General features: G+C 39.6%; 4 protein-coding genes and 1 pseudogene across 4 annotated transcripts; 1 reads left to right on the top strand and 4 right to left on the bottom strand.

Moving 5' to 3' along the window:
• Positions 1–1,608: 1,608 nt before the first annotated feature.
• Positions 1,609–3,885, top strand: LOC112096127 (annotated as a pseudogene).
• Positions 3,886–9,546: 5,661 nt separating this feature from the next.
• On the bottom strand, positions 9,547–10,059 carry LOC112096126. Its single transcript, XM_024179047.1, has one exon. It carries the CDS (start codon positions 10,057–10,059, stop codon positions 9,547–9,549), a length of 513 nt encoding a protein of 170 aa, XP_024034815.1.
• Positions 10,060–14,187: 4,128 nt separating this feature from the next.
• LOC112096162 (serine carboxypeptidase-like 12) lies at positions 14,188–14,973 on the bottom strand. Its single transcript, XM_024179122.1, has 3 exons — positions 14,816–14,973; positions 14,599–14,744; positions 14,188–14,435 (listed from the first exon to the last, which is right to left on the bottom strand). The coding sequence occupies exons 1-3, from the start codon at positions 14,929–14,931 to the stop codon at positions 14,305–14,307; spliced, it is 393 nt and encodes a 130-aa protein (XP_024034890.1). The 5' UTR covers positions 14,932–14,973; the 3' UTR covers positions 14,188–14,304.
• An 813-nt stretch (positions 14,974–15,786) lies between these two features.
• On the bottom strand, positions 15,787–16,299 carry LOC112096125 (probable disease resistance protein At1g61300). Its single transcript, XM_024179045.1, has one exon. It carries the CDS (start codon positions 16,297–16,299, stop codon positions 15,787–15,789), a length of 513 nt encoding a protein of 170 aa, XP_024034813.1.
• A 662-nt stretch (positions 16,300–16,961) lies between these two features.
• LOC18034302 (serine carboxypeptidase-like 17) lies at positions 16,962–23,662 on the bottom strand. The gene is made up of 14 exons (XM_006422707.2): positions 23,406–23,662; positions 23,161–23,306; positions 21,505–21,581; positions 21,268–21,390; positions 20,896–20,998; positions 20,696–20,733; positions 20,494–20,595; positions 19,276–19,362; positions 19,023–19,184; positions 18,408–18,479; positions 18,209–18,327; positions 17,518–17,631; positions 17,356–17,413; positions 16,962–17,242 (listed from the first exon to the last, which is right to left on the bottom strand). Exons 1-14 carry the CDS (start codon positions 23,525–23,527, stop codon positions 17,159–17,161), a joined length of 1,407 nt encoding a protein of 468 aa, XP_006422770.1. The 5' UTR covers positions 23,528–23,662; the 3' UTR covers positions 16,962–17,158.
• Positions 23,663–24,962: the final 1,300 nt, after the last annotated feature.

The raw sequence follows: 24,962 nt of genomic DNA, 5'->3' as shown, positions 1-24,962 counted from the left end.
CTAAATTTCGGAACTTGTTTCACTTTGAAAAGTTCAAAGATTCATAACGAACATCACCAAATGAGTGACCATTTTATATATAATGTATTAATACACAAACAATGAAGCAATTTTACCCTTAATCTCAACTGTAACTAGCATATTAAATGTAGTAGTATTTCACTAACTAATTAACGATGCAAACATTTCCAATGGCATGGCTTTTGCTCCTTGGGTACAACAAATTCTCCTCAAAGGAACAAGCCTTATCTTCATCAATTCTCCCTATCTTTCCAACGCCAACACTGTAACTCTTTCGCATAGTAGTAGCCTCAATCACCTCCGTTTGGCGCTGTAGATTCAGCCCCACCTCCCGGCCAATAATCCGCTTACACGTCGCCTGTCTTAACATATCTCTAAGCTTTTCGTCATCCCTTGACTTGGAGCTGCCATAACTGAAATTCTTGGGCACATGGGAAACATATTGTTGATGCTGAAATCTGCTCGCCCTTGGACCGACCAGATTCTTTCACCAACGTTTGTATTATCGACTGTTTGTTCGAACCACTAAGGCTGGTATCACCCTCCTTTCTCTCACTAGACCTGCGTTCAAAAAAATGGGTCAAAGACGCCGGTGGTTTTGCCGGCGTAAACCCTCCGATGCCTAAGTTAGCACAAGGTATTTACGGGAAAACAATGTAATTTGGATTCAAGAAGTTTGTTAGAAATTTGTAAGGAAATGGCCTGGTTGCAATTTGGCAGCGTTTTCCCTCTCTAAGTTTTTCCCCATTTTCTTCATCGATTTCTTCTTCTTTTATAGCCGCTGTCCCCACGTTTCCGTTTGCCATTCATCCCACCTTTTTCGGGTAGTGGCAGCCTCTCATGGGACTCTAACTGTTACATTGTGGGCAAACGTGGATCTCGCGTGTCCTTCAACGGTTCTGGGAAAAGCGCAACTACTGCAATTCTGTGGGATCGTGTTCCCGCTTCTCTAGGGATGAGTGTCCGCTCGGTATATACCTCTGGTCGGTATTTTTCCCTGGTTGTATTCATCTCTGGTCGGCTCATGTTAGCCCACGTGTTCTGCTCATATCACTTTGGCTGAAGCGATCCGTGCCGGGGCGGAAATAATAGCATGGCCGACCTGGTGCTTTTATGTACTCAACACCAGTCCCCCAGTTTCTGGTCTGGCGAGTGAAATGAGTGAAGAGTAGAAACTAATGGTCAAATCTCACCAACCCGGGGAGCTTCTAATCTGGTCTTTTGTTTGCTGGGGCGGACCTGAGGTACCATTTTTCTTTTGGGGAGATTCCGACCTGAGTATGGGCCTAAATGAGCATGTTTATTGCATATCTGGGCTTACGTCTATCTTGGCCCCTTGTAACGGTTGGTGATGTGGCACCTCCAGATTCTTTATATTTGAAATTTGAAACGACGGGCTATCTGTCCTCGATATTTGGTGAGTGAGCTGGCATCCCCATCACTTAAATGCTTTCATTTCCCCTTTTTCGTTTCAAATCCCTAGACTTACATTGTCATTGTTTTGTTATTCGTCTCTCCGTGTTATTCGTCTCTCCGTCGTTAACCTCCCCCCTTTCTGAACTTTACTCACATTCCCTGCGTCCGGAGTCTCTACTTGCTGGTTTTTTCTCTGTCACGGCAGCGCTATCAGGGCCAATTCATTTCAGGTACTGCTTTTAATCCCTTCTCTGGTTGTTGTTGATTGGGTTTCGTGTTGCCCCATTTTGTATCCGTATATTCGAGTTTTCCTTGTTTTCTTTTGGGATTCCGATATGTCAAACCGGAAAAGAAAGTTAATTGTTGATGAAAGTGATGAAGAATCAGGGGATTCAGGCCTCAACGTGTCAATACCCACAAATTTCTTAGGCCCCTCCAGTAGCGTAGGTCCTTCCCATGGCAGGGGTACCCTCGAGTACCCACGACCCTTGGTTGTCTCTCCTTCCCCCGAACTAGAGCTTGTAGGGAATAGAGGTGGACCTGCGTCGGGCTCTGGTGAGAACCACAGCTTTAGTGGGGTTGGGATCCCTGAGGGAGCTGGTGATGGTGAGGGGAGCAGTTCCGGACCGAGCGGACCTGCTAAGAAAAGGCATCTTGGCCATAGGGTGGAGGCTGATTCCTACCCTATTGATTTCATAGCTTGTGCCACCACCCCCACTGATCTATTTAAGCTTAGGAACCTCTACAACATCCCCAACGATGTTCTTCTTGTAGTTCCTGGAAAAGGTGATATCCCTAGTCGGCCTCCGAAAGGGCATGTGACGATGCATTTGGAGAGTTTCAGACTAAGAGTTCGGCTGCCCCTTCAACGTTATTTTGCCAAGATACTGGGCGGTATGCACCTGGCCCCAAGTCAACTACACCCAAATGGCTGGAGGGTTCTCTCGGCAATGTTTGTGTTATGGGAGAGGTGCGGGTCGGAGGAGCCTTCCCTTGTTGAAGTGAAACATCTGTACCAGCTACGGAGTAGCCCGAGGGAAGCGGGCTGGTACTACTTTATGTCCAGTTCTGCAAAGAGGAAACCGATCACTGGGTTTCCCTCTTCATGTAAAAATTAGAAGAACAAATTCTTCTTTGCCGGGGGGAACTGGTGTCCAGCGGTTCGATCGCTTGGTGGGGACATTTATCTTCCCACACATTTTGTCACCCCAGGTCGTTCATTTTTGCCTATGCTCTTACTCAAATTGTCACTTATCGAGTTCTTTAACCTCTTTTGCTATTTCAGAGTCGTGGGGTTTAATCGGGGGGCTTGAAGATCGACCTTTGCTTCAGGTGGAAACTGCTCTGTTGAACGCGTCTACCTGCCAGGACCTCCTGTCACCAACAAGCCTGGTCGGTTCGGGCCTAGAAGACCTAGCCGCTGGAATGGATAACACGATCCTCAGCGCGATGAGCAGGAAGCGTGGTCGGGCTCCAAGCAGCTCCAGCAACCCCCCTCCTCCTCCAAAGAAAACCAGTGTCGGCCCTTCCAAGGCTCCTGTCCCTGCTCTGCCCCCTCCTCCACCCCGTAAGAGTGGCGGGGAGAAAACTTCTGACAAAAGTCCTGAGGTCAGCTACCCATCTGGGGACCGATCTTCTCCTCTACCATCTCGGGATCAAGCGGACTACCTGAGCTCGTATCAAAAGGATTACAAGAGATCGGTGGGGCCCAAGATGGTGAAGGACATCGAGAGTATGAACCTCTCCGAGCTAGCTGCTTCTGTTCAGAGAGTGTCCTTCAGGCTGGCAACCATAGTTTCGTGCTACAAGATTGGGTCCGCGCGCCATGAGAGGAAGCTCCAGGCTGACAACCAGGAATTGAAGAAGAAAGCTGACTCTGCTGATCGCTCCAAGGAGAAGCTGGCTGAGCTGAATAAGCAGATCACGGAGCTAGAGGAGAAAGTTGCGGTTGCTGAATCCACTTCCTCCAAACTTGAGGGCGAGTTGGGTGACCTGAGATCTGATCTTCAGGCTACTCAAACTGAAAGGGATACTTTGAGGACCGCCGTTGAGGGGGAAATAAAATCCTTGGGTGAGCAGCTGGCTGAGGAGAAAGGCAAATCTGCTGATGTGGATGATCGGCTGGATGCCGAGTATGATTCTGGGGTTGCCTTCTCCTACAAGTGCATCATGTCTGTGCTTAAGACAGAATATCCCGAGCTGGACATGAGCAAGCTGGAGGCCGGAGTGCAGCGGTATATGGCAGATGTCGACCAAGCAGATAAGGAGCAGGGTGAGCAGGACCAGGTAGAGGCTCCTTTGGATGGGGTGTATGAGGGAGAAGCTGGGCAGCGTGTTTTTGAAGTGGGACAGGGGTCCGTGCCTCCTCCCTCCGATATTGCTGACCTTCCACCTCCCGAAATAGCTGACCCTTCACCTGCTGAGGTCGTTGATCCTCCTAATCCTTAGGTCTATTTTTGTAAAGACTCTAGTTTTTCACTTGCTTTGTAAACATTTGAACGCTTATAAAAAATTATTTGAATGCTCTCTATTGGCTTTCTTTTCTGGTTTTGCCTGTTGGTTCTTTAGTGCATCGAACAGGAATAGGCATCCGTTTGCCTTAGTAAAATTTTCGCAAAATCGCTTGCTGGTCTTCGGTGACCGAGCAGGAGCAGACACTTACTTGCCTTAGTAAAAGTTCGTAAATTTAGCTGCTGGTTTTTCGTTGACCGAGCAGAAGTAGGCACTTTGTTGCCTTAGTAGATTTTTCGAAGCTTTAGCTGCTGGTCTTTCGTTGACCGAGCAGAAACAGGCACTTTGTTGCCTTAGTAGACTTTTCGAAGCTTTAGCTGCTGGTCTTTCGTTGACCGAGCAGAAACAGGCACTTTGTTGCCTTAGTAGATTTTTCAAAGCTTAGCTGCTGGTCTTTCGTTGACCGAGCAGAAACAGGCACTTTGTTGCCTTAATAGATTTTTCGAAGCTTTAGCTGTTGGTCTTTCGTTGACCGAGCAGAAACATGCACTTTCTTGCATTAGTAAGCATTTAATGGGCTTACTAGCAGAAGGGTTCCATACTGAATTCATCTTTATTGAATTTCGAATGCGTTACAGAAGTATGGGATATATGTGTGTGTCACAAATCACATTGCTCATAACAGAAATAACTTATCAAAATGAAAACTAGTAGAGCACTTTGCTTACTGGAAGTACTTTTTCAAGTGCTCCACGTTCCACGACCTCTTCACCTTTCGTCCGTCTGGATACGCCAGCTTGTAGGCTCCTGGTCCAGTTGCTCGTATCACCCTGTACGGGCCTTCCCATTTCGGACCAAGAGCTCCATGGTTGGGATCCCTGGTGTTTTGGCTCACCTTCCTGAGCACCCAATCTTCTGTTCGGAACTGCCTCACGCGTACGTTCTTGTTGTAATAACGCGTGACCCTTTGCTGACACTAGGCCATTTTCTGCGAAGCCCCTTCCCTTTTCTCCTCCAGCAGGTCCAAGCTCAAGCAGATCTGCTCGCCATTTTGCTCCTCATTGAAGTATTTCGTCCGATGTGTTCCTACTCCAATTTCTGCTGGGACTACCGCCTCATGACCAAAAGCTAAGGCAAACGGGGTTTCCCCTGTAGCGGTTTTGTGAGTCGTCCGGTAAGCCCACAATACCCCTGGTAGCTCGTCAACCCAAGCTCCTTTCTTCTCTCCCAGTCTAGTCTTCAGGAGTTTCTTTACCATTTTATTGGCTGCTTCCACTTGTCCGTTTGCCTAGGGGTGTGCGGGGGTGCAGAACTTCAAATCCACCCCTAGGTTTCGGCAAAACTCTCTGAAGTTGTTGTTGTCAAACTGCTTCCCATTATCGGTAATGATGGTATAAGGAATTCTGTATCTGCAGATGATATTCTTCCAGATAAAATCCGTTGTCTTTCTCTCTGTGATTTGGCTAAGGACCCCCATCTCTATCCACTTGGTGAAGTAGTCTACTGCTACAATTGCATGGGTTGCCGCTCCTCGCCCTTTCGGTAACGGACCAATCAGGTCGATTCCCCATTGTGCAAAAGGCCATGGGGATGTCATAATGGTTAGCTTTTCTGGGGGTTGTGTGGGGACCTCAGAGAAGCTTTGGCACATTTTACAGTTTTTTGCCATCTTTTTTGCATCCTGGTGCATGGTTGGCCAGAAGTACCCTTGACGGAGTACCTTAAAGGCTAAAGTTCTTGCTCCCGAGTGATTGCCGCAAATTCCTTCATGAATCTCCCTTAGTATATAATCTGCCTCCTCATCATCCACACATCGCAAAAGGGGCAAGGTGAACCCTCGGCGATACAGCACTTCATCTAATAACGTGTACCTCGTTGCTCGGTATTTTAACTTTCTCGCTTGCCTTTTGTCCTCAGGCAAAACTCCGTCGCGGACATACGCGCGAATCGGGTCCATTCAGGATTCTTCAGTGCTTACTCTCATCACCTCCACTTCCTCCCCTATGCTCGGCGAGTTCCTTACCTCTAGTGGGACCGACTTAGGTAATTTCGGGTCTGCAATTGCAGCCATCCTAGCCAGCATATCCGCTCGGTAATTCTCATTCCGGGATATCTACTTTACCTCCACCTCTTGAAAAAGTCCGACCATCTACTTCGCCTTCTTCAAATAAAGGCCCATCTTCTCTCCCCTTGCTTGGAACTGATCATTGAGCTGATTACATACCAATTGGGAATCTGTTCGGATTTCTACCATCTCTGCTTTTAAGGCGTGTGCGAGTCCGAGCCCGGTGATAAAGGCTTCATATTCAGCTTGGTTGTTTGTGAGCTGAAATTCGAACTTCACTGCATACGTTATTTCGGATCCTTCTGGGCTCCGTATTACAACCCCTGCTCTGGATCCTTGCTCACTACATGATCCGTCAACCATTACCAACCACATCCCCTTTGTTTTCTCATGCTCTAACTGTTACTCCTCCCGATCTCCTTCCACTGGTTCAGCTCGGTCTACCATAAATTCTACTAGGGCTTGGGCCTTGATTGCTCCTTGGGGCCTGTAGGACAGGTCAAATTCGCTCAGCTCCACAGACCATTTTACTAACCGACCAGACGCATCTGATTTTTGAAGCACTTGCCGAAGGGGCTGGTCAGTCATCACAACGATCTGGTGGGCTTGGAAATATGGTCGGAGTTTGCGTGCTGCCGTTATCAGAGCCAGCGCCCACTTCTCCATTAGTGGATATCTGATTTCTGCGTTCACCAGGGCCTTGCTCGTGTAGTATACCAGGTGTTGCTTCCCTTCTTCTTCCCTGACTAAGACCGAGCTGGTAGCCCGCTTGGAGATTGCCAAGTACAAAAGCAGCTGGTCACCCTCTCTCGGAGTTGATAGTAACGGTGCACGGGCCAGATATTCCTTCAGCTGCCCAAATGCTTCCTCGCACTCTGATGTCCATTCCATCTTTCTCCTTTTCTTTATGATTTGGAAGAAAGTGTGGCATTTATCTGTGGCCCGCGAGATGAATCGGTTCAATGCTGCCAACTTCCCTGTAAGGCTCTGCACCTCTTTAACTGTCCGTGGAGATCTCATATCTGTAACCGCTCGTATTTTTTCGGGGTTGGCCTCAATCCCTCGGTGGCTTACCAGGAATCCCAGAAATTTGCCCGAGCTAACCCCAAATGCACATTTCTCCGGGTTTAGTTTCATCTCATACTTCCTCAGTAATTCAAAGGTCTCTTCTAGATGCTTCACATGATCCCTCGGCTCTTTGGACTTTGTAATCATATCATCCACATATACCTCCATAGTGTGTCCAATCAGCGGTTTGAAGATATTGGTTACCAACATTTGATAGGTGGCTCCTGCATTTTTTAGGCCAAAAGGCATTACCATGTAGCAAAACAAACCCATGTTAGTTATAAAGGCAGTGCTTTCCTCATCATGCTCGTCCATGGGTATCTGGTTGTATCCAGAAAAGGCATCCATGAAACTGAGCAGACTGTGACATGCTGTTGAGTCCACCAGCTGATCTATTTTGGGTAGGGGAAAGTTGTCCTTTGAGCATGCCTTATTGAGGTCCGTGAAGTTCACACACATTCTCCACTTCCCGTTGGCCTTTTTTACCAGGACTACATTTGAAATCCATTCTGGGTACTTGGCTTCCCTTATAAATCCTGCTTTCAACTAGAGGTGGGCGCGGTTCGGTTCGGTTCGGTTTTTTACTAAATTTTTCATAATCGTTCGATTACGATTATTTTAAAATCATAATCGCGATTAATCAAATTACCGAAATAATCAAATACTCGATTAATTGAAATAATTCGATTCGATTCGGTTCGATTATTTCGATTATGGGCCTATTGGGCCTATTTTGGGCTTTTTTAAATTTAAAACTTTAAATTAATAAATCTACCATTTTACAAAATTATTGAATAACCACGCACATTTTACAAAATTAAGAGACTTCATATTACAACATTCATCTTAATTAACAGGTTATATTTTATTTTTAAATAAATATTTAACTGGTTGTAACCAACAACCAAATAGATCGCATACAACTTAACCGCAATGAACAAATAAATAAATGATGCTTTATGAATAACTTCTTCATTCATTAATTGCATTTGTATTCATTTTGGCCAACCAAGAATATATATATTAATTATTACATAAACTATCTACAAAAATCGAGATTATATATTATAAAAAAATGAAAAAGAGAACTGCAGAAAAATTTGACATGGCAGCACAAACATGGTGGTCCCAAATTATGACCAATTCCAATTGATGATGATGACATATGGATAATAATTTTTCTTTTTCTTTTTTGGTTTAAAGAAAAAAGTTAAAATTAATTTTTTAATATGCCCAAGAAGGAAAGTGCATCCCACCTGATGTGTTGCATCTTCTCTGTGATTTCCCAAGCAAAAGCAATCAATCAACAAGGTCAATTTGTAAAGGTCTGGGTGCAGACAACGGAGGCCAAAAAGCAGAATGATTTCAACTCTGTTGAAAAGAGTGCAGTTGAGACAGTAACAAGGTTAGCAGAAGCAAAAATTACAGCGAGGGATGCCGCACGATCACAAAAATTACAGCGAAGGATGCCGCACGGCCAGCGGGAACAGAAGAAGTCACGACGAGCAGCGGCCAGCGGGAAGTCGGGAACCGAAGAAGACAGAAGTCAAAAGTTTAGATTTAGATTTTAGGCTTTTGGGTTTTAGCTTTAGCTTTCAAAACAATCGGTTTATTTGAGATTTCAGTTCGGTTTTGCGGTTTTTCTTTTAAAACCGAAAACCGAACCGATTGGTTTTACTATTTTTTTAATATTACTATTTCGGTTTTTTGGTTATAAAAAAACCGCAAAAAAACTGAACCGAACCGATCGGTTCGGTTCGATTTTTAATTAATCAGCTTTTTTTGCCCACCCCTACTTTCAACAGCTTTTCCACCTCGGCATTTATGGCCTCGTACCTTTCCTAGTTGAAGCATCTCATCTTCTGTCTCACCGGCCTTGCCCCCTTCTTGATTGCCAACTTGTGGCAAGCTACCCCGCGATCAATTCCGGGCATATCTTCATGAGACCAGGCGAATATATCCGCATGAGACTGTAGGCAATTTATCAGCTCGCTTTTTACTGCCCCAACCAATCCTGACCCGATCTTCACTATTCTGCTCGGGTTGCTTTTGCTTACCGCAACTTCTTTCAGTTTCTCAACAGGCTCTTGGCGGCCCTTTTTGGACTCTCCTCGATTATCTAGAGAAGTAACCTGCAGTGTCTCCTTGGCCGCTGTAGCATAACAACTCATTGTCATCCTCTGGTCGCCTTTTACAACGCCAACCACCCTATTTACTCTGTATTTCAGTGCCAAGTAATGCGTGGATACAACGCATTGACTTATCCTCATGAATGGTCTCCCCAGTATCATCTGGTAAGGGCTTCTTTCTTCTACCACGACAAAATCCAACATCATTGTTCTTTCAAATGGCTTCGTCCCCATAGTAATTGGGAGTTCGATGATCCCCATGGGAGTTAACCGTCCCACTCCAAATCCCTTTAAGGATGTATTTGTCCGCTCTAATTTCAAGTCTGCAATCCCCATATCATCTAGAGCCGACTTAAACAGGATGTCAACCGAGCTGCCTGTGTCTACTAGTACTCGTCACAATTCTGCACCAGCCACCATTGCCTTGATCACCAGTGCATCTTTATGCGGATATAAGATACCCTCTTCATCGTCATCTGTCCACATAATGGGAACTTGCCGCACTTTTGCCTTCTTGGTTGCCGGCAAATTGAAAAGCACTTCTTTGCTAGTCAGGGCATATCTCTCATAGTTCTTCCGTGCCCTGTTCGAATCCCCGGCCAATGTTGGCCCCCCAGCTATCACATGGATGGTCGGCTGTTCACCTCCCAGACCCCTCTGAACTTCTTCATCCCGTGTATACTGTGATTCGATGATCAGGGACACCCCCTCTACATACTCATCCAAGTACCGGTTCCGTACTAAGTCCTCCACCTGAATCTTCAGGTCACGACATTGGTCGATTGTGTGACCATGAGTGTCGTGGAACTTGCAGAATCTGTTATTATCCCGTCGGTGAGCCGGTTTTGTTATAGGGGCTGGAGGGTACAGCAGGCCTCGTCCTTCGATCCTCTCATACAATTCCTCCATGGAGATCTTCAATGGAGTGTACTGTCTATATGCCAAGCTCTGGTCTATCAGTTGAACTGCTCGGCTATCCTGAATGTCATCTCAGGCTGGTATAGTCGCTAGCTGGTCTGGTCTTCCTACCCTGGAACCACTTGTATGTAACGGTCTGGGAGCGTTGTGATAAGGGCGGGCAGCCATTTGCCTGAATTCTCGTTGCCGCTCCGGGAATGAAGTACGAGGAGGTTGGGCTCGGCTGTGTTGGAACTATTGCGGTCTCAAAGCTACAGGGTAAGGGCGGGACCGAGCTGATATTCCGCCCTTAGCTGAAGATTCCCCAACTCGCTTTCCCGATCCGCTCCCACTCGGGGTTCTCCTTTCCTTTCTTCTCAGCTCCTTCAGCTGTTCACTTTTTATCATCGCCGACTTTTCCTCTTCGATTTCAATGTCTCTCTTTGCCTGCTCATACCCCGCTGAGTAATTCTGTACCAAGGGACTTCTCAGGTTATACCATAGCCGGCCTATCCTCACTCCCTCCTTTAATCCCCTCAACGCCTGCGGGTGATTGAAAGCTCCCAAATCAAGCACGGCTCGGTGATATCGTTTTACAAAATCCCGAAGGGATTCTTGTTCCTCCTGCTTCATTCCTATTAGCTCCATCATATCATCCTCTGGGGCCACTGCTCCTCGGAACTGTTCGGCCAACTCTTGGCACATCTACTCGTACCCTCTGATACTTCCTCGTGTCAGCTTGCGGTACCATTCTCGGTCTCGTCCTTCCAGTGTCAATGGTAACACCCTACATCTCTGGGCTGGTGTTAACCCTTGCACGCCCGTCACGTCGTTGAAACGTTCAATATGCACCAGTGGATCACTTCGCCCGGAGTATTTGAGGTCGGGGAAGCGGAAATCTCTTGGGATTATGGTACCCATGATCACAGCTGATAATGGAGATTCTTCATCTAGCATTATCCTCCAGCTCAGGGGCTTTTTCTTGCCCTGTATCTCCTCTATCACTTGCGCTAATTTGCACACTTCTTCCTCCAATTCTATAGCACGGTCAGGATCACGCGCAGCTATCTGAGCTCGTTCCTGCTCGGGGTTTTGCAACCGCTGTCTGAGCTCTCCTTCATCAATACTGGCCCCTCGGCCATCAATCTCCGGTACCCATCCGGGGCGAGGTTGGTCCCTTCTTTCATCTACTCGTTCTCCTAAAACCCGACTAGTGCTTCTGTGGGGATGCACCCCATCAAGTTGGTCTACCGGCGGAGGGATTTCCTCAACTCTACGCCTCCGGAAGCTGGGCTCTGCTCCAACATCATCTCTCCCCACGGGGGTTTCACAATCCTTTCTCCGCTCATCCCTCAGCTCATACAGTATGGTCGCGAGAGTCTCCATTTGTTTCTCCATCCGTTCCAATCGGTCTTGCATCATCCTCTCCCGGGCTTCGTTTGTAATTTTCCGGAGAGTAATTGTCTCCACAGTTTCGTTATCCTCCCTCAAAGCATCCTTTCTCGGCACATCCATAACAATCGTTCGCTGTTTCTCCGGTAATTACTGATTCGGTGGTAGCTTTTTATCCAGCTCCCCATAGACGGCGCCAAAATGTTGATGCTGAAATCTGCTCGCCCTTGGACCGACCAGATTCTTTCACCAACGTTTGTATTATCGACTGTTTGTTCGAACCACTAAGGCTGGTATCACCCTCATTTCTCTCACTAGACCTGCGTTCACAAAAATGGGTCAAAGACGCCGGTGGTTTTGCCGGCGTAAACCCTCCGATGCCTAAGTTAGCACAAGGTATTTACGGGAAAACAATGTAATTTGGATTCAAGAAGTTTGTTAGAAATTTGTAAGGAAATGGCCTGGTTGCAATTTGGCAGCGTTTTCCCTCTCTCAGTTTTTCTTCCTTTTCTTCATCGATTTCTTCTTCTTTTATAGCCGTTATCCCCACGTTTCCGTTTGCCATTCATCCCACCTTTTTCAGGTAGTGGCAGCCCCTCATGGGACTCTAATTGTTACATTGTGGGCAAACGTGGATCTCGCGTGTCCTTCAACGGTTTTGGGAAAAGCGCAACTACCACGATTCTGTGGGATCGTGTTCTCGCTTCTCTGGGGATGAGTGCCCGCTCGGTATATACCTCTGGTCGGTATTTTTCCCTGGTTGTATTCATCTCTGGTCGGCTCATGTTAGCCCACGTGTTCTGCTCATATCACTTTGGCTGAAGCGATCCGTGCCGGGGCGGAAATAGTAGCATGGCCGACCTGGTGCTTTTATGTACTCAACACATGTGGAACCGGACAGACCACCGCGCCGCCTCGTCCAACGTCATTGGCACAGCCATTGAAGCTGTTGATGTAAGAATCCCTAGCATTCCTTAGAAGCAAGACAGGTGATGACATAATTTGCATGAATGTGGTTTTCTTTTTTTCCTTGCTTTTCATGGTCAATAATTAATTAACTGGGACAATTTGAGATTGAAGAAATTGGATTCTAAAAAGTGTGAAGCAATACATGGCTTAAGAAATCAATGATTCTGTAAATTTATACTGCGCTGGCTCCTATTTTGATTTTATTTTGGGTAACGGTAGCATCTAAGGCAAATTTGGGCTGCAATTTTGGACGGTAGCATCAAGTATTTAAGAAAATGTTTTTTGATTGATCAAATAGACTCCCAACTCCTATAGTAAATTACCGAAATATTCTTTTTTCACTATATATTGTGATGATCAAAATTTAGATTCAGTACTCTATTGGTAGGTTGGTCAATTTAATAGGGGACAGGGACTAACTTGTATGGTCAAGGACAAATAAAACCATGTCTTAATGTATTAGAAATTATGTAGCTATCAATACTCCCTTTCGTAGTTACCAAAAGCAACACGGGAAGCATGGGGGCAGTATATGTTGAGGCTTATTGGGTCCTTGGCCCTAAGAATTAAAGTTCTGCTAAAAAATTTGGTCTCAAATGCTACACTTTAACAAAGCAAATTAAAATTCATGGACTGCATATTTCGGCTTCTACAATTCAAAATTAAAATTCATTCGTACACCTTATATTTCATTTCCAATCAGAAACGTAACTAAACCAATTAATGGATTCTTATTTAGAGAATCAATACAAATATTCTTCAAAATCGCAATCAATATCAATTTTCCAATGTCTGATAGCAATACTAAAAATATCTCCCGAGAGCACTTCTTCTGCTTCCGGCATAAATCATATGGCCTTCAAAATAACAAGGCTTATCAATTTTCCAACTCTTATTTTTAAATACACTTTTTATCTATATTTATTATAAATTAAATAAATCATATAAATAAAAATTAAAATAAAATTATTTAAGTACTAAAAACAACAAATATATGTCTCGATGTGAATAAAAATTAATAATAAGATTCTTGTACTTTTTGTTATTTTATAAACACTTTCTTATAATAAATATAATTAAAAATGTATTTGAAAATAATGATAATACTATAAAATTATGTTGTTAGGAAGGTTATTAGCTATTATGAAAGCAATAAGAGATAAATGGTATAGTTAATTTTAGTAAAAAAAATTAGCAATATCCCTCTTCAAACTATAGAGAATTATTTTTATATAGAGTATAATTATAGAGAAGTTTTATTATAGAGTGCCAAGAGTTTCATGAAGCCTTAAATTTTTTGAAAATGTCATCTAGAACTAGGTAATATTCCAAGTTTCCAACAGCATTTAAGCAACAAACAAAACCACAAATACAAAATCACAACAAATCATAAAAATTCAAAAAAAAATTTAAAATCTATTAATTTTTTAATCTTTGTTCGTTTGTTATTATATATATTTGTTAATCCGTACGAATAGCAATTTTTTGTCCTCACTTTTCTTAAAAAATAATAGTTTTGTGCTGCTGAAAGTGCATCATTCATGATGTATCCTTGCCTAAGTATTGGCGTATGAGAATCTTGTACCTACAGGTGCATCTAAGAATATAACGTTGGCAACCTGTAAAATAATTGACAACTCTCTCAAGTCTCAGTCGGGAGAGGAGCCGTGACAAAAAGAGACATAATTGTAGCCAAACTAATAGAATTTACATCTAAAATTGGGAGGCACATTGCAAATAAGTAAAACTGAAATCGCCAAAACATAAAATAATATATCGTAAGGGGCCAAAATATAAATACTTTGAATAGAATGATGTCGAGCCGGAGCCCTGAGGCACTAACAAAGCTCACTTCAGCTTTAAGAAAGATCTCTGATGCAAACCCTGTTCTAATTATTAATTAAACTTACCATTTACAAAATAGAAGAACAAAGAGAAACTATGTCGTACCTTTGTCCACGAGTATGGGTTCAACAAAAACTTGGGTGAGTTTACCTTGGAATTTTCATAGTCAAATGACAATGGACCTACATTAATTGAATAGTATGATTTAAAAATGAAAAAGGAAACATTTCGTCCATGATCTTTTAATGGTAATGGAAACTTATAAAATTAGATTCTCTTCAAAAATGTTATTAAAAGAGTAAAGACAACGATAATTAGCGGAATAAATGGATATTATTCTCATACCAATGTCAAAGACAAGGCCAGAAAATCCAGAACAGCCAGGGCCGCCGGTGAGCCAAAGCACAAGAGGGTCATCTTCAGGACTCCTCTCGGATTTAATAAAGTAGTAAAACAGCTGCACATCATCATTATCTCCCACACCAATATACCTGCAAATAATTAATACAGCGTTAAATTAATTAGCTAGAGCTAAACAACATGCTCTAGCTGGAATTCTTACCCAGTTTCTAGTTTGAATGCGAGATCACCATCAAAGCCCGGTAGGGTTCTGATTATTTGGCGTGATGCAACAACGCTAGAGACAACGAAAAGGTAAAATAATTGCAATGCTGCCATAATGCTCAATGAACTGATGAAGACTGAGAAAGGTACGGCATTCATTACACTTATCACAAGTGAAATATGAATTTGTCTTTTTGGTAATTCATATCTTATATAATCTTGTGAAAGAGTCTTATGTTATTAATTATTCCACCTAGAAACCGAGGTTTTTTTGGGAAATTTACACCAATAGCCATAAAAATTTTAGCTTTTTCTATCTTAACCCCCCAAACAAATTTCTATCAACATTAGCCATAAAAGAACATTTGAGACCAAAATACCCCTCTTTCTCATCTCTCCCCCAACACTCTCTTTCTCACATCTCTCCCAAATCGAACAAACTCCCATCATCGTCATTATTATTGCTTTTACCAGGGTTGCTTTTGCGTTCTGAATTCAATCTTTTTAACAAATTGTAAAAGGTGATGTAAGCCGTTAAATGTCCATATTATAGTTTTCACACTGCTTATATCTCATACGATTACACCCCAATTTTTTTTCTTAGAATTGCTTATTCTTCTTCCTCATCGTTATCGTCTTACTATTTTTCTTCTGAGGCTTCTTCTTGTTCTTCTCCAGTGTATAATAAGTATCGCGTTACTACTACGGATCATCAGGGAAAGCATTCTTTGTCAACTTTGTTGTTTGGCAGTCGCAAGAATAATGTGTTAACTAAAAGTATATCGTTAGTGTCTTTTGTTCCGAGGGTGAGAAATCAAGAAGGTGAAAGCAAGAAGAAGAAACGGCATGTCGCACCAAGTGGTCACCAAATGGCCTTGGTGCGACAGGCGCCTGTCGCACCAACACTTCCAGGCAACGGGCTCCAACAGATGCTCTTCAATTCTTCTAAACCAAACTTATATGTAGCTGCTAGAGGTTTGGAACAAAAACAAGCCACGTCAAGTCCTTCACTTCGCACCCATTTATTACAATTTTGCGAAGACTGCGGAAACGACTTTGAAGAACTTTCTCTACATCTCCTGTGCTCTTAAACTCTTCAAAATTACACAACATAAAATTCAACTCCCCAAGCTTTTCCATGCTAGCCAGATTTGCTAGATCTGAGGCATTGAGCCTTGGACTAAACCAGAAGGAACTAATCTCCAGAGATTGAGTAACGCTCACCAGCTTTCGATACTTGAAAAGAATTGGGATGACATTGGCACGTGAACAATCTAATGTCAAGCTGATAACATCCAAATGTTCCAAACAGAGCAGTTCCTTCATCAAAGGTTCTGCATCGTCAGATAGAACGCTTCCACTGCATTTGAGCATCCTGAGTACCTGTAACTTCGAAATGCTGGATATCAACTGCTTTGGAATCCTAGACATTTTAGATGTTTCCTCCAAATTCAAATATCTCAGATTCACCAACGCCTTCATCTCTTCCGGCAGCCCACGTAGGGAAGTCCGAGACAGAGCGAGCTTCTCTGGTCTTGAAGATTACGAGGTCAGTGAAACCGAGTCCAAAATCTCTGACGACGCCATTTCCGAAATGGAGCGTGTTTCTACTGCCGACATGGCTGATTTAAAGGCTTGACAGAATCGGCGAGTTGTTGCGCCAAGGCAAGCTCACCAACATTATGGAGATGAGAGAGAAGGGTATTTTGGTCTCAAAGACTCTTTTATGACTAATGTTGATAGAAGTTTGTTTGGGGAGTTAAGATGAAAAAAGCCAAAATTTTTATGGCTATTGATGTAAATTTTTCGATTTTTTTTTTGGTGGTATTGAACACCAGAAATTAGTACCTACCATTCTCAAAAAAAAAAAAAAAAAAAAAAAAGTACCTACCAGTGTTGTATTATAATTAATGGGTAGACGTGGAGGTATTTCCTCCTCTCATTTTGTCCAATCAATCAATTTCAATAGAATTCCCATTAAATTTTTGTGTCACTTTTATTGAATGCAAAGCGGCTCTGACGATTACTCATGTCACAGTTTTTGATCCCGAGGCTTTATATATGGCAGACGTGTGACAGGATTCATAAATTATAATTATTTCATAAGACAAATATGATTACCAAGTTGAGATGAAAAAAAACCGTACACAAATGAGTTTGGAGCGATGTTTTTAAAAAAGCAAATAGGAGCATCAAGGCTCTTGCAATACTAGTTTTTCAGATCATAAGTTTGGTAAAGCCAAACATAAATAATTTTATGGGTGTTTACAACGCCATCAGCCACTTAAGCTCCACATTTATTTTTCAATCTCCAAAACTTAATAATTATATGAACGTGGCTCTAGAGAGGATAGGATGCGAACCACCTGTCGATCATTGCAAGACATTCCTTAGGCCTGTACTCTGGACCATTATGACCTGCTCCCTGCACAACCCATATTAATTACACAATTAGTAGTCATTAATTATATAATTTAGCTGCTTAATTAGCTAATTAATCACGGTAGATAGTTTTCAGGGAAAATGATTTATTCTTGCCTTTACTGTGGCAAATGTCAAATGATAATTGTTCTTTCCCTTGTAACGGTACCAATATCTACAGAAATCAATAGTAGAAATTAAAACAACTGTGAGATATCATATAATGTTAAAGTTAATATTCCAAATATGATAAACAAGCTGAGATGAAAATAAACCAACCCTGCAACTTGACTTTCCACCAACCACGGCTGCCAGCCAGTTTCAATCGTCAAATTTAATGACTTTATCCATGCTTCAGTAGCCATATATGGAACTACCATGTCGACATCTCCGCTGTATTCGTGAAAGAAAATTAGTCCAATGTGTAGACTACGAGATAGCTAGAAACTTAGTCCATCATAGCACCTCCGTGATAAATTTTTAAGAGCAATACTAGGTATCTCAAAATTTAAGTTTCAATTATTGTAGCATTCATTTATTGGATGCTAGTTAAGTGACTTTAAAAGCCTTCACGTCCATCATCTAGTAAATGAGTGACACATAATATTGAGACTCAATTTAAGACTCAAATATGGGTCAAAAAAATCAAGAAGGGACTATTGACTGCACTAGAAGAAGACAAAACTAAATTTGATTTACCAAAAAGTCATAAAATATGAGCTAACCAGAGCGTTATTAAAGTGTCTTTTTAGATACAGGCTTGAATTACGTTTGTGGAAAAATTCGAGGAAGGAGAAGAAGTCTCATGTATAAAAAGCAATCAGGCATATTCCAAACTATCATTTCATTAGTTAAATATTCCGGATCATTGAACATTCCCGATCATTGATGAATTTATTCATCCTTCAAAATGTTGGCATTCTAAAATATTGGAACATACGCTCCTAATAACTTGTCTATATATTATTACCTGTAAACCAAAACTTGATAGCCTTTCTTGGTGAGCTTTCGGTGATAATCAACACCACTTGAGACATCAGATGTGTAAGACAAACTTTTATTGCATCTCGTCCAATATTCTACTGTCCCCTGCTCATATGGGAATGTATTAGTAAAAATAATATTTAATGATTTGGGTTGCGACTATGCTCTAACCAACCATAACATACCTCCCGAACTCTCAGAGCCTTTTGCACAGCTTTATTATTTGCCCAATTGTACGAGTAGAAATAGTTATCTTTCTATGAAAGTGGAACATCAGCAATTCATACTATAATTGTTGAGTACATAGTAAAGCAATAATAACAACAATAATAATAAAAGTAAAGAAACCTTAGAAACAGATGTGCGCTGCAGTGCTGCTTATATATGCTTACGTTTAAAATTGAGTAATTTCCCCTTTATATATTCCACTGAGTTTTCAGTTTTGGTTATTAGTTGGTTTCTAGTGTTATTTCCACAACTGTTAGATCTAACTTTTTACGAGCGAAGGTTTTTTTTTTTTTTTTTTTGGTTTGACATGCAACATATGAAAGGTTAAGTATAATTAAGTTGATTTTACAAAAACAAATAACTTATAGATTCAAGGACTAATAGGGTAATTAACTCAGACCCTAGGACTGAAAGAGACATTAACGTTCAAAATTGGATATGAAATACGTTACCTTGATCAAAGTTGATTGATTGATTCTATATACATTGATGGGTTATTGCACATTTATTGTGTGTGTGTGTATAGAATTTTACCCGACACCAATGCCTTGGAGGTGTGTATAGAATTTTACCCGACACCAATGGCTTGGAGCTGATTGAACTGGCGAATAGAGAAAATCAAAAGAATCTTCTTCGATGATGGCGCGATCCCATATGAATTGCACTGGTCTTCTGAGTATATCTAAACTACATTGAGGTTCATATATGTTCTGGATAGATAATTTTCCAATGCACTACAAATTCAATTGGGTGAGTTAATTTTGCTACCTGTACTTATAATACTAGTTAATTGAACAAAATGACAACGAGTTTTGTTCTATATACCGCTGTTATATTTTGAAGATCAGCTTTACATAAGCCATTGCTTGGATCTGCATTCGTGTACTCGCCCCTGCAATTTCTTTTGGCTGACTGTAAACAGAAAATAAAAGAAGCATCTCACACATTTTAAGCAATTAATACATGGCAGTTCATATTCATATATCATACGTTATATTTATATCCTTCTTTTAATTTTGGTGTCTGATTTTTATATAAATGTGGATGTCAACTACTTATCGATGAATAAGACCTACAGGGCCCACCATTTTTTTTCTCCTTATAATTTGAACCTAAAATATTGAGGATTTTACATAACTTCAACCCTGGTAAGGTTAAAAATTTATCCCGAACGGGCTAGGATTTGTCAATACTGATCCTGTCCTGATAGATAATCGGGCAAAAAATGTGTTCTAAATCCCTTATCAAGTAGTAAATTGGGACAAAAATGGATCCTGATCCGTCTCAATTGGAATCCTGAATTGTTCCAAATAACATGAGTTTTCTACCACACATTGCAGTTTTTATCATAAACGACATGTCATACGATTATGACCGACATATCATATATATTTTATTTATTAAAATGATTTGTTATAAACATATGACCGTTATGTTCTATATATATATGTGATTCATCAAATTGATTTGTCATGCACCTGTGGAAACTGAGATTTCGAGACGTTTAAGATCCTGATCAGGATCTTCAAACATCTTGAATCCCGTACCAAGCAATAATTTAGGAAAAATTTGAGTCCCAATCCTGATCCGAATAGTAAACTAAGATAAATTTTATTTCGAATCTCGTCTCAAATGGGCCTGGATCCCGAATCTCAAAATAGATTTAGGGAATTCTGCCAACCCTAGGTCCTAACATGGCTTCGCCACTAATTGGTTACTAGTAACTAGCTAAATCTATGTTTTACATATACAATGGAACCTGGTTAAATTAATACTTGATAAATTGATAATTTCAATTAAAAGATAGTTTTTGTTAGTCTTGGCTTGGGTCAAATGAAAAATTAATAATTTAATAAATTTATTAGATAATAAACTTTAAAAAAATTTATCTTATTAACTTAAAAATTAATAGTACTCTATTAAAGTATATGACTTAATAGTATATCCGCATGGGAAAAAATGAAGACACCTACATTAGAGAAAGGATTTTATATCTAGACACAAAATATTAATTTGAAAAATATATACGATTAAAGAAGTCACCTCGTAGATTTCATGGGTGATGAGTCCCTTCATATATGCGAATTGTGGTCTAAAATTCATGTCTGAAGCCTCATCTGTTACTGGGTTGCCAAGCACATATCCCTGTGTCCATTATCAAAATTGTTAAGATTCAATAGTCATGTAAAAAACTGAGAATGAAATAAATCAAAATTTATGTGATATCCGATTCTAGGTGACCTACTTTGAGATTCATTCTAGGCTCATCTCCGAGATCAATACCTGCAACAAAGTATCAGCCACTAAATAATGATAATTGTGATAAATATGGTAATAATCAATGCCATTATATTCTGCAAGTGAATTTGGCAAATGTTTGATTCTGTTTCACTGCATGCAGAGTAACTAAATTCTAAGATGGAAGAAGGGGAAAAAAAAAATTACCGTCAGAAATTTTTTGAACAACGATTGGAAGGACTTTGCCAGAATAGGACTCGCCAAAAATATAGAGTGGATTCGCGAGGAAACTGGGATGAGCTATAAGCCACTAATCCATCATTCATATACAAATTAAAAAGATTGGTTAGCATGCATAATGCATTAATTTTGAAAACCAATAGACTCAATTGATGCATGATTTAAGGTATATATGTTTGCACTACTTGGACTTCCACTTAATTAATAAAGCACAACAGCTAAAATATTAACTTTTAGTTTAAAGCTAATATTCTTACAAATGGTCATCAACTTATAATAAATTAATTGTTAGTGATTTTATTATGCAGTAAGACGCACACTGCCTCAATTTTTACTCACCTTTCTTAGAAAAAAATACGTTTGCACTGCTGAAAGTGTATCATTCATAACGAATCCTTGCCAATTTTTGACATATGAGAATCCGGTGCCAGCTGGTGCATCTATGAATATAATACTGGCAACCTGGATAATAATTTACATGCAACTCCCAATGAGATCTCTAATACAATTCCAAATTTATTATTGTTATTATTAAAACACAAAGTTTGTAAAAGAATTTTCTAATTAATGTCTCACCTTTGTCCATGAGTATGGATTCAACAACAACTTTGGGGAATTTTCTCTAGAATTTTCGTAGTCAAATGACAATGGACCTACAAAGGACATACCATCAAGAATATTAAGAAAGGATAATGATAAAACTCCTCATGTAATTTACTATTTTAAAATCCATTAAAATCCCGATGACGTTCCTAATATCCCGCTAATAATGTCTCATTAAAAATGTCAACGTGCTTAAATACTTCTTTTTTTCTATTTTAACCTGGATGTAAGACTTATAATCAATGTTTTCAACCAACTCACATATTGTTCTATTAATTAAAAAAATTAAAATACTGACGTGTTATTATAACTTATTATACTAAGTATCTGCAACCAATAGCTATTGTTTTTTAATTCATTGTTTCTTCCGGTAGCCCAACTCTATCATTTACTATAACTAATGCCTTGTGCCACAACCATTGATTCCTGTTTGAAGGTAAATTTAATACGATATTTTTGAACCAAAAAATGAAGGACACGTAGATAATTAAAAGAATAAAATTGGTATAATACTTAAGAGCAATATAAACTATGGATGGCGAAAAAGTCCGGCCTAAGCCTATTAGAGGGGAAGTTTAAGGGCCAGGCTCGGGCTAGGCTTGGACTTTCACTTATTTTTTTACTTTTTTTAAACTGTTGTAAATTTGAAAATGAGTTAATAATGAACAAGTTATTATAATCAACAATGAATTATAGAAAATGAATATTTTAAAATAAAATAATAAATAAAGAAAAAAACAAATAAAAATTTAGAGATTTAATTTTTTTAATACTGGATTCTCTAATTTAAGCACTCTTTTAATTAATTAAGCGCAAAAGATAGTATAATTTATAATTTGGGTTTTTTGATTCATTATTGATATATAAATTAGGGATTTAAGCTTTTTTTCATTATTTTTTAATTTTTAATTTATTATTCTAATATATAACTTATTTATTTATTTTTTATAAAAATAGAGGGTTTGGGCCTAGCTTAGGCATTTTTCCCTTAAGCCCTTGTCTAGACCCTTCATGTAGAGGCCCAAGCCAAAGCTTATGGGAATGGGAAGGGTCGGCCCGAGCTTTTTTGCCATATGTAATATAAAGACACCATTTGGAATAATCTACTAAATTAGAAGAGTTTAGAAATCAAGTGTCAAGTTGGACACATCAAGTGTTTATGAGAAATAATAAATCTAGTACAAAAGGAATATTTTTGTCTTTTTTCCTTAAATATGATACATAACCTTAAAAATATTTCTTCTTTTTAACCTAAGAATGACATCTAGTTATAACTTTCATGCACTATTTTTACCACTAGCCTCTACTGTGTAGACGTTTTAATCACCATATTTGGGCTCTCTCTCTCTCCATATTTTTTAAATCGTCAGCCAATTCTCTATAGTAGAGCTCTAAACAATCGCCTAAGTTGTCTAGAGGAAGAGCCGTCGATGCATACTTCAACAAATATATATGATGTGGGTGCTATTTGGTTTTACTCTTAAATCTCGTGAGGTGTTGCATATAACGTAAGATTTGGACCCCACTCTCTACGAAAAAAAGGAGATTGGAAACCAAAAAAATAAAAGCATATATATATATATATATATATATATATATATATTTCATTTCAGGAATAAAAAAATATACCAAGTTGATACGCAAGGGCCCAAAATCCAGAGCAACCAGGGCCTCCGGAGAGCCAAAGCACAAGAGGGTCATCTTCAGGACTCCGCTCGGATTCAATGAAGTAGTAAAACAGCTGCACATTATCATTCTCTCCCACCCCAATATACCTAAAAGTAATTAATAACTTGTTTTTTTTTCTTTCTGGGGAAATTAATTCAGCTAATAAGTATGTCAAGAAAGGAAAAATAAAACAAAATAGAACATACCCAGTTTCGAGTTTGAAGGGAAGATCACCATCAAAGCCCGGCAGGGTCGTGATGATTTGCCGTGATGAACTGAGGACCACATTAAGGGCCACAAAGAGAATAAATAATTGCAATGCTGCCATGCTCAATGATTTGAAGATCCACTTTCAGGTTTAGCTACGCTCAATAATTGAGAGGAGAACAGTGTTAATGGAATTGCGATCCATAACACAATGTCTTGACGATAGATAAAGGAACCAGGAAGGTACGGCATTATTCAGACATACATTTAAAATATGGAAAGGCTGTGCCAGTGTGCCTGCTAAGATTTGGATCACACACGCTACCTACCCCCTGCCCCAAAGCTGTACTTCTTTTTTTTTACCACACATCAAGACTCAATGATAACGAATTTTTATTTTGACCTCTATTAGTTTTTATTTACCACAAAATACCCCCGAACTATCATTGGCCATTAGGCCTTTTGGACCGGCGGTAACACACGTCCTTCAATATTAATGGGGCGTTTAATTCATAGAATGAGTCGAGAATGGAAATGTATTAAAATGAAAATGAGATTTTAATATTTATTTGGTAAAAATAAATGAGAATGGAAATATGCTGAAATGTCACTAATATATTTACCTACAAAATAAATGGGAATGAAGAATGTAAATGAGAATTAATTTACCAAAATATCTATAGTATTAAATAATATAATTTTCATTAACTAGATACATGTATAAATATTATTATAAAAAATATATTAATCAAAATAATAAATGTTAATAATGATAATATTAATTAAAATAATAAATGTTAATAATGATAATATTAATAAAAATAATAATAATAAATGTTAATAATGATAATATTAATAAATTTAATAACAATAATTAATAATAACTAAAATAATAAAAATAATAATAATAACTAAAATAATATAGTTAATAATAATAATGACATTTAAAATAATAAAATTAATTGTGATTTGAACGAGGATAATTCAGGAAATATGAAAAAATTAGAGAGATACAAAAGTAAAAATGAATTTCATTCTCATTCCCTCATTTTTATTCACAACCCCCCATAGGAATGAAATTCTCATTCATTATTCTCAAATTGTGTGGGACCCACATATTTTATTCTCATTCCCAAATTACATTTTGTCAAGTAAACATAAGTTTCATTCTCATTCCCTAAACCCTCAAGTAAACACACCATAAGAGTTTGGATTCCAATTTCTATTGATTTTATCAAAATATATCTCCAACTATATTTTTGTGGGAGTATAGATTACTGAATTAATACTTTGACAAACCTCTAAATTGTACCATAAATTATATGTATTTAGGCTTTTAATAAGTTTCAAATTGTATGTATGTGACAATTTTGAAAAATAAAATTAACTTCAAGATTCTTTTGAATTGAGCCATCCAAAAGCGATCCATGCATGCCTCCAAATCTACCACGTACATTAAGATAACTGAACAAGTATGCAACGTTTGAGAGGCAGGGTAACAAGGAAGACTAAACTAATTCGAGGGATTACTATTAGTTATTATACAATATATCAAC

This window comes from Citrus clementina, unplaced genomic scaffold, assembly GCF_000493195.1.
Source record: "Citrus clementina cultivar Clemenules unplaced genomic scaffold, Citrus_clementina_v1.0 scaffold_8, whole genome shotgun sequence".
NCBI lineage: Eukaryota > Viridiplantae > Streptophyta > Magnoliopsida > Sapindales > Rutaceae > Citrus > Citrus x clementina.
Note: the sequence above shows the minus strand (reverse complement) of the source record. Positions and strands in the feature narration are given on the sequence as shown.